Source organism: Oncorhynchus keta, chromosome 5, assembly GCF_023373465.1.
Source record: "Oncorhynchus keta strain PuntledgeMale-10-30-2019 chromosome 5, Oket_V2, whole genome shotgun sequence".
Lineage (NCBI taxonomy): Eukaryota > Metazoa > Chordata > Actinopteri > Salmoniformes > Salmonidae > Oncorhynchus > Oncorhynchus keta.
The window spans coordinates 15,461,897-15,475,769 of NC_068425.1; the positions used below are offsets into that span (position 1 = coordinate 15,461,897).

The following is a 13,873-nucleotide window of genomic DNA, read 5'->3' on the forward strand; positions in this document are numbered from 1 at the left end:
TGCTCTCTGCCCTTTTCCAGTCCACACTTACAGAAAATCAATCCTGTTAACGTCTCTTTCTGTCTTTTCTCTCTTTACTGAGAATGACTGGATCAGGACATTGACAGAGCAGCCCCCTCCATGACCCAATCTCCACTCATCCCCTGGCCTCTCCACTATTAATTGATTCAATTAAACCACAGTCAGCTCACATATGTACTTTTTGCTCTTAATGTGTCAGACAAGGATTTAGGTCCTATCCACTAGTTTTCAGGCTGACTCCCGGAGGGAGGGAGGGAGGGTTAGGACAGGAGCCGGGGTGGTGCTGGAATAGCAGCTGAATTATGGAGGAGGGAAGATTATGGAGCATGAAGTATTATTTCCCGTTATCACTGTTAAATGAGTCTCTAGAGCATGGAGGCGCTTTGCTTGAGCCCTAGTTGGGACACGCATAGGCAGACAGGCATGTCTGAGAGAGAGGTTTTTTGTCATGTAGCATTTGAGAGGCAGTATGGAGCAAATGACATTTCACTCTCATGAGCCAATGACATTTCGGCTCCCAAATGTGATCACAGTGATGGATATGGGCATTAATGTGATACTCCTTGGATGTATATAGGCTATAGAATCAGTGACTGATATGAATTCTAACGTGATGTCAGTGAGCAACGTGATCATTAAACACAGTCATCTGCATGGGGGAGACGATGACCTACAACACAACACAACATTCTATTGATTTAGTCTGGAACATGATGACAGTGTTAAGATGAGAAAGGCCATATTCATTTCCCCCCCACTGAACGAAACGTCTATCCTCTCCTCTCCTGCCCTCATCCCTCTCTTCCCTCATTTCTTCTATCCTCCATTCCTCTCCCCATCCACGCATCCTCTCCTCCCCTCTCCTCTTCCCTTCTACCACCTCTCTCCTCCCCTCTCCTCTTCCCTTCTACCACCCCCTCCTCTCCTCTCCTCTCCTCTCCCCTCTCCTCTCCTCTCCTCTCCTCTCCTCTCCTCTTCTCTTCTCTTCTCTTCTCTTCTCTTCTCTTCTATTCTCTTCTCTTCTCCTCTCCTCTCCTCTCCCCCTGTACCTCCTCTCCTCTCCTCTCCTCTCCTCTCCTCTCCTCTCCTCTCCTCTCCTCTCCTCTCCTCTCCTCTCCTCTCCTCCCTCTCCTCTCCTCTCCTCTCCTCTCCTCTCCTCTCCTCTCCTCTCCTCTCTACACCTCCTCTCTACACCTCCTCTCCTCTCTACACCAGAGGGTCTTGTTAACGTGCGACCACATGTCATCTCCAATTAGGAAAACCCATTACTATATAATTTGTGTCCAAGCTCACATCCTTGTCTCAGTCTCTGCTGCTCTGCTGCTCTGCTGCTCGGCTGGCAGTCACACTGCTGGTAATTACCCAGGTGATTGGAGAAACTTCTGCTTAAACAACTCGTATATTTCTTCCCCCATGACAGAATGATTAATCAGCAGGCGTACTGTGGCTGTGATGGGATGGGACAGGAGGGAGGGAGGGAGAGAGGGAGAGAGAGAAAGGAGGGAGGGCTGACATCCATCAGTGACTCAGGAGTCTGACAGACTGTAGGCAAAATAGTCTGTCACCAAAGTAGCATTACATCATACAACCCCCCTGTGAGGGTCCTGTGGAGCTGTAGTCTAAGCCATGTGATAAACTCTGTTTTGGGGGTCAAGGGTCAGTGTGTGTGTGTGTGGTTTGGTTTTTACTATCCTTCTGGTTACCAGAAGACCACACAAGGATAGTAAAACAAGGACAATTCTGAGTGGAGACATTTTGCCAGTCCCCACAAGGAAAAGGGCTTTTTTAGGCTTAAGGATTAGGTTTAGGGTTACAATTAGGGTTGTTTTGGTCCCCACAAGGGTAGTAAAACCTATGTGTGTTCGTGCATGGTGTTCATGAGGAAAACTTACCCGGTTGTCTGAACTAGGGATCATGGTGTCAGTCATCCAGGAGCCGAATCTTGACCCTGACGCACGGATGGTGATGGGGTTACTGACGCCGGTCAACTTCCCACAGCCTGCGACACACACACACACACACACACACACACACACACACACACACACACACACACACACACACACACACACACACACACACACACACACACACACACACACACACACACACACACACACACACACACACACACACACACACACACACACACACACACACACACACACACACACACACACACAGAATATCGTGAAATATTAAACAGCTAAAGGCAACATTTCAGCTGCAATCCCCTTTTCTGTTAAATCATCAGTTTAGCTCCACATATTACATGAGAATGATCATTTATCTGGGCGTCTCTAGGCCATTACTGGATCATTTATCCAGCTTGATACTAGTACTGAACATGAACATCACTAGAATGTTGACCATTAATATCCTGCGTCTCAGCTACTGTAGCTACATGTCACCTTGCTCTTGGTGATAGTGGGTCATCAATGTGTTGGATTAAATTGATCGTAAAAGTACTCTGGTGGAAAGGTGGCAAGCTATGAACTCTGGTGTTTATAATAGTGTTTTCAGAGAGCACTGCTTGACTCTTCATAGAGAAAAACAGCAAGTCCGTTATTCTAAATCCAACAGCATCTCAGGTTGTGAACAAATACGTTTAGTCTGAACATATTCCAAATGATCTGTGTTAGGTTTTCCTTACATTGCCTCGTCAATGTGAATAGCACTCACAGTATTATATTATGTACACGAAGACTACCTCCAACCAGTCATAGTAGAGTAGTCCATGACAAGCCAGGAGACATTCAATGCTGTTGGGATGTCAGCATCTTTCTATCAGTATAATGTCATCTTGGATCTTTACCTTTATGGATATTTATGGATCTCCACAGATACACCCAACCCCCCACCCCCCGCTCTCCTCACCCAGTTTCTGCATGCAGGAGTGGAGCCTGGTCTCCAGCAGCAGGACCCTGTGTCTCAGCTCCTCGTAGTCGTAGGCTCCCATCTCCTCCTGGATGGCCATGAGCACCAGCGACAGGTTCCTCACCTCCTCCCTCACCCGGCTGATCTGACGGGCATCAGTCTTGTACTGCTCCAACACCGGCAGTAGGGGGAGCAGCTGGGTCACCTTGTCCTTCAACTCCTGCGGGTCGGATGGAGAGCGGGAGAGAGGGGTGACAAAGAGGAAGATTAGATTCAGAAAGAGGAAAAACAGCAGAAAGAGGAGTGAGAGAGAAGCCACACACATAGCAAACAGAAGGGCAGATTTGTGTGTGATGGTAACTGACTGCATTCCAATGTCAGAGCTAGTTGCCGTTCTCATGACAAATCCCCAAATGTGTTTTCATGCACACTGTTTATCCTGGACTCCATTGTTTCATTCTCCAATGCATTCTTCCTCATCCGGGGACCTACATCATCTATCCTATCCCAGCCTCAGCTCCACATCTATGACTGATCTGCTGTCAGGGAGGTGGTGGGGCTGATTTCTCATAGGCCAGTGGTGTATCGATGAAGGGGGCAGCAGGAGAGGAGAGGTAGCCTGCTAAGGTACATCAGTGCAGTCCTGTGCTGTGAGGCTATTAGGAGCAGCAGGCACGTCAATAAACCTAGTCCGCCACAGGGGGGGCTGTTTTCTCCTTGTTAAGGTTTATCGTAAATCTGGTGATGGAGCAGCTCTCAGCCCCACAGCGCCACATTATAAATCTCATTTTCCCCCGTTCGCCCCGCAAAAATTCCCTCTCGTTAATCTCCCGTGCCCTGCCAACGGCGACGTTGAGCTCCACACATTCATCAGGCCGTCTCACAGAAAGTCAAATGCAGCTTTTAGACTTACACAGTTTGTTCTGCACCCATTGGATTGTGAATGAGTATTTATTCACATTTGGAAAGCTATTTGAATTCGCATGACTTGGCATATGCTAGTGATATTAAGATATATTGATTAATGGGGGTGGGGGGTTTCGTAAACATTGCAGCGACTTTAATAATAAAACGTGTTGAGAGAGAAACACCACAGGGCCACTCCCCAGGCCCATCCCTGTTGCCGTGCAGAGTCCCAGCAGTAAATCAAGTTTACGCATTAAGAATTTATCAAAGCATCTTTTAATCAAACCATTTTATGGTCCATCTAATATCCGCAGTGTGTAAGAAACGCGTGAGAAGGACCAGCTGACAGCAAGACAGAAACGCTGTCTGATAATGGAGCCTGAGATTCCGCTTGTTGGAAGATAAGGATTAGATAAATGTGAATATATATGGCTGTTAACTGAGAGAGAGAGAGAGAGAGAGAGAGAGAGAGAGAGAGAGACACTTGCGCTTGGTAGTGGGGTTTTAATAATGCAGGAGAGATTGTGCTCAAATTGCCTCCTGTACATGACTCAATTACAGTGAAATAGCAGATGAAGATAAGCTATGTGAGTGTTAGTGTGTCATTATGTGTTGTGATGTAGAGGAAGCTGTAAGTATACGTTATAAAGCCTGTGCTAAGAGTCCAGGGTGTTCCTATAGACAGTTCTTATCAGAAAGTTCACATACACAGTTTAGAAATATGCTTCACGTAGAAACCTGTGTGATTGTTTTTCAGTACAGATGAATGGACACATGCACGCATGTCATGTGCGTTACCTGTAAGCTCTTGGGGTTGAGGCTTCGGGGGTTGTCTGAGGCAGTCTTCAGCTTGACATCTACAGCCTTCATCAGGCTCTCTGTGTTCCTCACATACTGAAGGTCCCTGTTGGTCCGCAGGTCCAGCAACTCCATGGACTGGGTGATGTTCTGGACCTGTCAGTCAAACACACACATGCTGTTAGACGCACAGACAGACAGACAGATAGATACAGAAGCCCCGTTTACACCTGGTTCTAACTTGAGTCCTTTGTACTGATCTTGTCCACATTCCCGATTGTGCCCACCTTTTTTTGACAGGTGAAGACACTCAAAAGACACAGATCATCCTGCCCAACTCCAGAGGTAGTCAGACACACATCGTGTCTGGATATCCTACTAGTGTAGACCGATCTGTACAAAGAAACCATTTAAATCGTCATTATTCCTCCCTCTAAAATCATTGAGAGGTGGCATTGACTGACTACATCAATATGTGTCTTACAATAAATAAATGTTATTTTGAGGGAATAGCTGTGAAATCATTTGAATAAATGAAGGGACCAGGAACTCTTGTGACAATGCAGACGGACAACAGACACATTATAATACCATGTGTAGACACATTTCTGGACATGTGGGCACAATCAGTATGTAGACAAGATCAGGATGGACCCATGTTAGCACCATGTATAAACGGGGCTAGAGTCAGACCCACAGACTCACAGACAGACGCGCAGTCAGACACACACAAAATGACACGTTTATTCAGTGGCCCGTGTTTTCCTTTTTATTACAATGAGCTGTGCTGTACTCCCAACAGCACTTTGCCTTCACTTCCTCTTATCCTCCTCTCACCACCCACTGGGACATCTGCCCACTGGAACCACCCACTCACTATACACTCTGCTACTGCTCTATTCCACCCACACACTACACCCACATACTGGCCAGGGTTCAACTGGCCAAACCTTATGTAACTCATTAACAGAATAATTACAACCTCATGCTAATCGCATAAGCTCAACCATCCCGTGGAAGGGACACTGATCCCGAAGAAGTTTTAACGGAATGAAATATTCATTTGTGTTTTCATTTATGTACATTGAATGAATAGTTAATTCAATGTGTGTATTAAAGTTTGTACTGTACATGAATTACACTCTATATACAAAAGTATGATTAGTGGATTTGGTTATTTCAGCCGCACAGAGCCATGCAATCTTCTTGAAAACATTGGCAGTGGAATGACCTTACTGACTTTCAACATGGCACCGTCATAGGATGACGCCTTTTCAACAAGTCAGCTCGTCAAATTTCTGTCCTTTTGGCACTGCCCCGGTCACCTGTATGTGCTGTTATTGTGAAGTGGAAATGTCTCGGAGAGTAAAAAACATCTGTCCTCGGTTGCAACACTCACTACCGAGTTCCAAACTGCCTCTGGGAGCAACATCAGCACAAGAACTATTCATCAGGGGGCTTCGTGAAATGGGTTTCCATGGTCGAGCAACCCCACACAAGCCTAAGATCACCTGTTCTCTGGAGTGATGAATCACGCTTCACCATCAGGCCGACGGACTAATCTGGGTATGGTGGATGCCAGGCGAATGCTACCTGCCCCAATGCATACCGCCAACTGTAAAGTTTGGTGGAGGGGGGATAATGGTCTGGGCTTTTTTTCATGGTAGCGATTCATGGTAGCTAGACCCCTTGGTTCCAGTGAAGGGAAATCTTATTGCTAGAACATACAATGACATTCTAGAATCTAGACGATTTTGTGCTTCCAACATTGTGGCAACAGTTTGGGGAAGACCCTTTCCTGTTTCAGCATGACAATTCCCCCGTGCATAAAGCGAGGTTCAGAAAGAAATTGTTTGTCGAGATCTGTGTGGAAAAACTTGACTGGCCTGCACAGAGCCCTGACCTCAACCCCCTCAAACACCTTTGGGATGAATTAGAATGCCGACTGCAAGTCAGGTCTAATCGCCCCAACATCAGTGCCCGACCTCACTAATGCTCTTGTGGTTGAATGGAAGCAAGTCCCTGCAACAATGTTCCAACATCCATTGGAAAGCCTTCTCATAATAATGGAGGCTGTTATAGCAGTAAAGAGGAGACCAACTCCATTTTAATGCCCATGGAATGAGATTTTGGAATGAGATATTCGATGAGCAGGTGTTCACATACTTTTGGTCATGTAGTGTGTATTATGAAGCCTCCGGTTGTGTGTGACTGTGTGTAGTAGACAAACTGTGTCCTGGCAGGTGTGACAGACAGGTATCTCCATCCCCAGAGAGGCCTTGAGGTAACACTAACATTAGCTAACGCTAACCACAGACTGCTAGCTAGTTCCATATTCCTCCTCCTGGCTGGTTTAGATGCATGTTCAGTCTGCTTCTGCTGTTTGGCGGTCCAGCACAGTGACTGATGCTGCTCCATATCTCTTCCTTATCACACTGAGGGAGGTGATAAAAGCTGTTTAAATGTCTGTCTGTTTAATGTCTGTCTGTCTGTCTGTTTAATGTCGTCTGTCTGTCTGTTTAAATGTCTGTCTGTCTGTCTGTTTAAATGTCTGTCTGTTTAAATGTATATCTGTCTGTTTGTCTGTTTAAATGTCCATCCGTCCCTCCGTCCGTCTGTCTGTCTGTCTGTCTGTCACCTGCTGACACCATGGCTCGGGCCTAGGGCTCGCGTTAATTGACAGTTAATTAACATAAACATGTTTAGCGCCTCCAGGCATCTACACATACAAGCTGCATACAAGCCTCTGATGCGTGCCTTTGGAACATAAAAGTCTAATAAATACCATTAATCTACACCATCATAATAAATCCATTATTATTTTAGTCAGGTCTAAAGAAACATGATATGAAGAAAATGTATTTCAGAAGAACTGAAAATAAGTTGGCCTACTGTATGTTATCTTGCTGTGCGCCCATGACATAGACTGTAGCCATGCCATAGGCTGTGGGTTAGTTCATTTAGCAGACAAGATATGCTTATAAGTAGTATGTCATTAGTTTATATTATATGATTTTATAGTATGAAGAATATAATTGAACTTAGCTGAATAAAATAGAAAGGATATTTTGCCCATCCAGGAGAGAGTGGGCATATGAAGTGGCTATGTTGAGCGTAAACATGATAATTTGCTACAGTAGATTTATATGCTAGATATAGAGTTGTTTGGCAACTTTATTTGTGAATGATACAAATCTTAGAATGTCTTAAATCAAAACAAATATGGGCTGCATGATGCGACGACAGGCTATTGATGATTTGAGAAAGTTGCAAAAAGAACTTGAGCTTTGTTCTTTGCCTCAGGATGCACGCGCTGTTCTCTCATCATATTTCCATATTTTCCTCCTCTTTTTAGTGGCAACCATCAAAACTCTGCTTCCACACAGGATTGCATATAGCAGGAATGAAGGAGAAAGAGGAGGAGATGGAGACGCACCGTGGTGAGATATTCTCTAGCTAAAGGTGTCAGCCTATTCATTATGAAAATATAAAAAATGCCCTATTACTAGGCTACTCAAAATCAAATACAAATTCACTATAATTGTAGGCTAAATCTGTAAGCCGCCCTGCACAATCAATTAACCAATAGCATCGCCTAGGCCTATACGTTCTCTCCCAGATTAATGGATAGACATTTTGGAGCGTAGCATAAGGTAACCAGACCATCCAGTATGCATAATACTACAGTCCAAACTCAAAGACGATTACTAGAATTTGGTGCATTTTGGGGTATTGGCTATGTATTGTATAACAGCACAATTGTTAATTTAATTCAGTTTTTTTTGTTCGGGCTTGGGCTCATATATAGGCCTATGGTATTCACAAGCTCTAATAGTATGGGCCTTTTGAATGAATCAACACCTTAGAAAGTCCATTTTGATGTGTTAGGCTTTGAAACAACATCCACAATGAGCATGTTGTCCACTCAGTTTCAACCTGATGTTGAGCTTCTTTCTTCAAATTGATCATCACAGTGAGGTGAGTTTTAAAAGCATGAGACTGTTTTGATGATTAGTGTTGGATTAGATTTTTGATTTCATTTGCATTGCTGTCAGAGTGGTTAGAGGGACAATAGAGCCCTGAGTACCGGGTCATTAGGACCTGATGGTCGTTAGAGCCCTGAGTACCAGGTCATTAGGACCTGATGGTCGTCAGAGCCCTGAGTACCAGGTCATTAGGACCTGCTGGTCGTTAGAGCCCTGAGTACCAGGTCATTAGGACCTGATGGTCGTTAGAGCCCTGAGTACCAGGTCATTAGGACCTGATGGTCGTCAGAGCCCTGAGTACCAGGTCATTAGGGCCTGATGGTCGTTAGAACCCTGAGTACCAGGTCATTAGGACCTGCTGGTCGTTAGAGCCCTGAGTACCAGGTCATTAGGACCTGCTGGTCGTTAGAGCCCTGAGTACCAGGTCATTAGGACCTGATGGTCGTCAGAGCCCTGAGTACCAGGTCATTAGGGCCTGATGGTCGTTAGAGCCCTGAGTACCAGGTCATTAGACCTGAATGGTTGTTAGAGCCCTGAGTACCAGGTCATTAGGACCTGCTCCTCGTTAGAGCCCTGAGTACCAGGTCATTAGGACCTGATGGTTGTTAGAGCCCTGAGTACCAGGTCATTAGACCTGAATGGTCGTTAGAGCCCTGAGTACCAGGTCATTAGACCTGATGGTCAAGTTAGTGAGTTGGGTACTACAAATGCAGTGCATAAGAGGAGATAACTCAACAGTCATGTGGAATTATTATTATTATTATTGTATTTTTTTAGGGGGTAGACCAGCTTTTTTTATTGCAGATAGATTGTGGCTTCCGTAAATGTAATTGTTTGCAACATTTCCAATCTTTGTAAATATATACAGTATCAGTCAAAAGTTTGGACACAGCTACTCATTCAAGGGTTTTTCGTTATTTTTACTATTTTCTACATTGTTGAATAATAGTGAAGACATCACAACTATGAAATAACACACATGGGATCATGCAGTAACCAAAAAAGTGATAAACAAATCAAAACATATTTTCGATTTTCGATTCTTTAAAGTAGCCACCTTTTGCCTTGATGACAGTTTTGCACACTCTTGGCATTCACTCAACCAGCATCACCAGGAATGCTTTTCCAGCAGTCTTGAAGGAGTTCCCATACAGTTGAAGTCGGAAGTTTACATACACCTTAGCCACCTTAGCCTATTTGAATAACATTGACACCCAAAGCACCTTGAAAAAGGAATGTGTAACAATACTTATCAGAAGTCATGTTGCTTGATGCCGTTTGCCATCATGTTTCTGTCATCATTTAGAGTTAATGTACTGAATCTTGTTTAATGTTTACCACAAGCATTAGTGGTGAGCTTTGGCAGCATGCATTAAAATTCAGAGAGAGAGAGAGAGAGAGAGAGAGAGAGAGAGAGAGAGAGAGAGAGAGAGAGAGAGAGAGAGAGAGAGAGAGAGAGAGAGAGAGAGAGAGAGAGAGAGAGAGAGAAGGATCATTCTAATCTGATCGTCTTTCTCTCCACTTTCGATGGGCTTGTGTCCTTAATTGCATTGCTCTTCTCTCTCTCTCATTACAATTGACGTTGACTGTCGGTGTGGCGGTAATATGATCACCGCAACAGCCCTAACCATGACCATGGGTATGGAATTTGTACACCTTTACAAATGATGCTAGATATTGTGGCATTTTATTGTGGTATTTTACAATCTCTGGATAGAATTTAACTTTGTACGGTACATTTTTAGCATATCCTTGGCTGTCTGAGGTGAGGATCATGTCTAGCGCGTTTTAAATGAGGATGTTATATTGGATGACAGAGTGGCTCCATTCAGCCCACCTCCTCCTCCTCTGCTAGGCTCTATGGAATGCTGGGCAGGTGGCTCAGAGACAGAACCACTGACCCCAGGTGTCCTCATTAGTCTGGCCTTTTTAAGACAGGAGCGGTAGTCCTTCACAGCTGCTGTCTTACAAGCTCACACACACCATGCCCACACACACATTTGTGCATTCGTCAAAAAAGTGTGTGTGTGTGTGTGTGTGAGGGCACAAATGTGTGTGTGTGTGTCAGTCAAAAACCTGAGTGGAGGAGACACACAGTGTGAAAGGAAGGGGAAAAGATGGCTATCAGTGTGAATGAGATCAGAGAATTCAGGTGTCTCATTGATCCACTGAGGCTTCCACAGCCCATTCAGCATCTCAATTTACCTCACCTCTCCTCTTCTCTCAGCACCCTATCAATGTCGGCCTTCCTATCTCTCTCTCTCTCCCTCCCTCCGCCTCTCCCTCTATCTTTTTCCCACCCACAGACTCCCCTCACCAACCCTAACTCAATACTGTCTCCTGCCAGGCTCCAGGCTCCAGTGGTCTAGTATGTAAAGTAGAGCTGGAGATGTGTCTATGAGAAGTTAGAGCACAGTGCCCTGCTGGGGAAAAAGGTCTGGACAAGAGTCTCAGAAAGCCAAATTATTAGCCACAACACAACCGCTGAAACCTCTGGAAGGAGGCGGAGAGATGGAGGGTTGGGGTTAGATATACACACCGAATGACGCGCTCTCAGAGTCAACAACCATCCATATATAATACAAATGAACAGTAAACATTACACTTACACAAGTTTCAAAACAATAAAGACATTATATATATATATATATATATATATATATATATATATACAGTGTTGTAACAATGTACAAATGGTTAAAGTACACAAGGGAAAATAAATAAGCATAAATATGGGTTGTATTTACAATGGTGTTTGTTCTTCACTGGTTGCCCTTTTCTTGTGGCAACAGGTCACTTGCTGCTGTGATGGCACACTGTGGAATTTCACCCAGTAGATAATGAGGTACAGGAGGGTTTTCATGTGGAGCTATGCTCCCAGGTAGTCGAGGAGATGCCCACTACGAGTGCTGGGGTTAATGTGGAGCTAGGCTCCCAGGTAGTGGAGGAGATGCCCACTACGAGTAATGAGGTTCAGGTGGGGCTAGTCTCCCAGGTAGTGGAGGAGATGCCTGGTACGAGTGGTGAGGTGCAAGTGGGGAGTGTTGAAAGGGATGTGGTAGAGGGGAGTCAGTTGTCTGTGGCCTCAGCTGAGGATCAGGAGAAGGATATGGATATCTCTTTTGATATGATAGCTGCTGGTGAGGCCTCAGTTTATGATCTAGAGGAGGTAAATGAGTTTCTGGATCAAACTTTTGGGAAATCTGTCAAATTGGCAGATTATTTTGACGTTGATAAGTTTGTGAGTTCAGCTGTGATGTTACAGAAGACGGTGGGGTTAGAACAATTGAGTGAGAAGAAGCGGTTTCGCTTGAGGAAATGTATTACTGCTGTTGCAGCAGCAAAAGGTGGTGGAAAACGTGGTCAGGTTAAGAGAAGATTAAAATAATGATGATGATCATGCTTCATAGGGTGTTTTTTTTCTCTTTGGTTTCTCTGTGGGCTCTTCTGCTTTTCTTTTATCTTTTCTATATGGAGGTACTAAGGGGAGGTTCTCTCAGTATTAATGGGGGAAGGGACAGGAATAAGAGGGCTTGGGTATTAGAAGTAATACAACTGAAAAGGCTTAATGTAGTTTTCCTACAGGAGACACATAGTGATGAGGAAAATGAGTTTGACTGGGGTATGTGGTGGGAGGGGCAGCATATTCTCAGTCATGGTACTCATTTTAGTTCTGGGGTGGCAATCTTGTTTTCCTCAGGTTTAGGGGTGACTGTGGTATCTACAACAGAAATTGTCAAGGGTCTGGTTTTATTGGTCAAGGTGGATGTTATGTTTTTTTTTAAATGTAAAAAAATGTTTATGCTCCTAATAAGGGTACAGAGCGTATTGTTGTTTTTGATCAAATAAAGGAAACCTTAAGACAGTGTGACCAAGAGGCTGTATGGTCTTATGGGGGGACTGGAACTGGAAGTGTACAGTGGATTTTACTGTTGATCGCACTGCTGAAGAACCTCACCTGCGGTCAGCAACTTGTCTGTCTGGTTTATTAACTGAGTTTGAGCTTTCTGGTGTGTGGAGAGTAAGGAATGCGAAAGTTAGGCAGTACACATGGCTAAAAGTTAATGAAGGTTGTGTCAGTGCAGCAAGGTTAGACAGGTTGTCTGTTTCTGAGCACTACTGTAGTAGGGTTGGAAGGTTAGACAGGTTGTATGTATCTGATCACTACTGTAGTAGGGTTGGAAGGTTAGACAGGTTGTATGTATCTGATCACTACTGTAGTAGGGTTGGAAGGTTAGACAGGTTGTATGTATCTGATCACTACTGTAGTAGGGTTGGAAGGTTAGACAGGTTGTATGTATCTGATCACTACTGTAGTAGGGTTGAAGGTTAGACAGGTTGTGTGTATCTGACCACTACTGTAGTAGGGTTGGAAGGTTAGACAGGTTGTATGTATCTGATCACTACTGTAGTAGGGTTGGAAGGTTAGACAGGTTGTATGTATCTGAGCACTACTGTAGTAGGGTTGGAAGGTTAGACAGGTTGTATGTATCTGATCACTACTGTAGTAGGGTTGGAAGGTTAGACAGGTTGTATGTATCTGATCACTACTGTAGTAGGGTTGGAAGGTTAGACAGGTTGTATGTATCTGATCACTACTGTAGTAGGGTTGGAAGGTTAGACAGGTTGTATGTATCTGATCACTACTGTAGTAGGGTTGGAAGGTTAGACAGGTTGTATGTATCTGATCACTACTGTAGTAGGGTTGGAAGGTTAGACAGGTTGTATGTATCTGATCACTACTGTAGTAGGGTTGGAAGGTTAGACAGGTTGTATGTATCTGAGCACTACTGTAGTAGGGTTGGAAGGTTAGACAGGTTGTATGTATCTGATCACTACTGTAGTAGGGTTGGAAGGTTAGACAGGTTGTATGTATCTGATCACTACTGTAGTAGGGTTGGAAGGTTAGACAGGTTGTATGTATCTGAGCACTACTGTAGTAGGGTTGGAAGGTTAGACAGGTTGTATGTATCTGATCACTACTGTAGTAGGGTTGGAAGGTTAGACAGGTTGTATGTATCTGATCACTACTGTAGTAGGGTTGGAAGGTTAGACAGGTTGTATGTTTCTGATCACTACTGTAGTAGGGTTGGACGGTTAGACAGGTTGTATGTATCTGATCACTACTGTAGTAGGGTTAGACGGTTAGACAGGTTGTTTGTATCTGATCACTACTGTAGTAGGGTTGGAAGGTTAGACAGGTTGTATGTATCTGAGCACTACTGTAGTAGGGTTGGAAGGTTAGACAGGTTGTATGTATCTGATCACTACTGTAGTAGGGTTGG

At 44.3% G+C, this 13,873-nt stretch overlaps 1 protein-coding gene across 3 annotated transcripts in view; it reads right to left on the bottom strand.

The window, feature by feature from the left end:
• The window catches only part of LOC118373396 (noelin-2-like), a 121,752-nt gene that overhangs the window by 3,385 nt on the left and 104,494 nt on the right, over positions 1 to 13,873 (bottom strand). For all 3 annotated transcript variants that reach the window (XM_052518823.1, XM_052518824.1, XM_052518822.1), the window contains exons 3-5: positions 4,603 to 4,758; positions 2,899 to 3,118; positions 1,914 to 2,020 (exon numbers count right to left, since the gene is read on the bottom strand). In XM_052518823.1, coding sequence (XP_052374783.1) covers positions 1,914 to 2,020; positions 2,899 to 3,118; positions 4,603 to 4,758 — 483 coding nt within the window. The remainder of the gene's footprint in view (positions 1 to 1,913; positions 2,021 to 2,898; positions 3,119 to 4,602; positions 4,759 to 13,873) is intronic.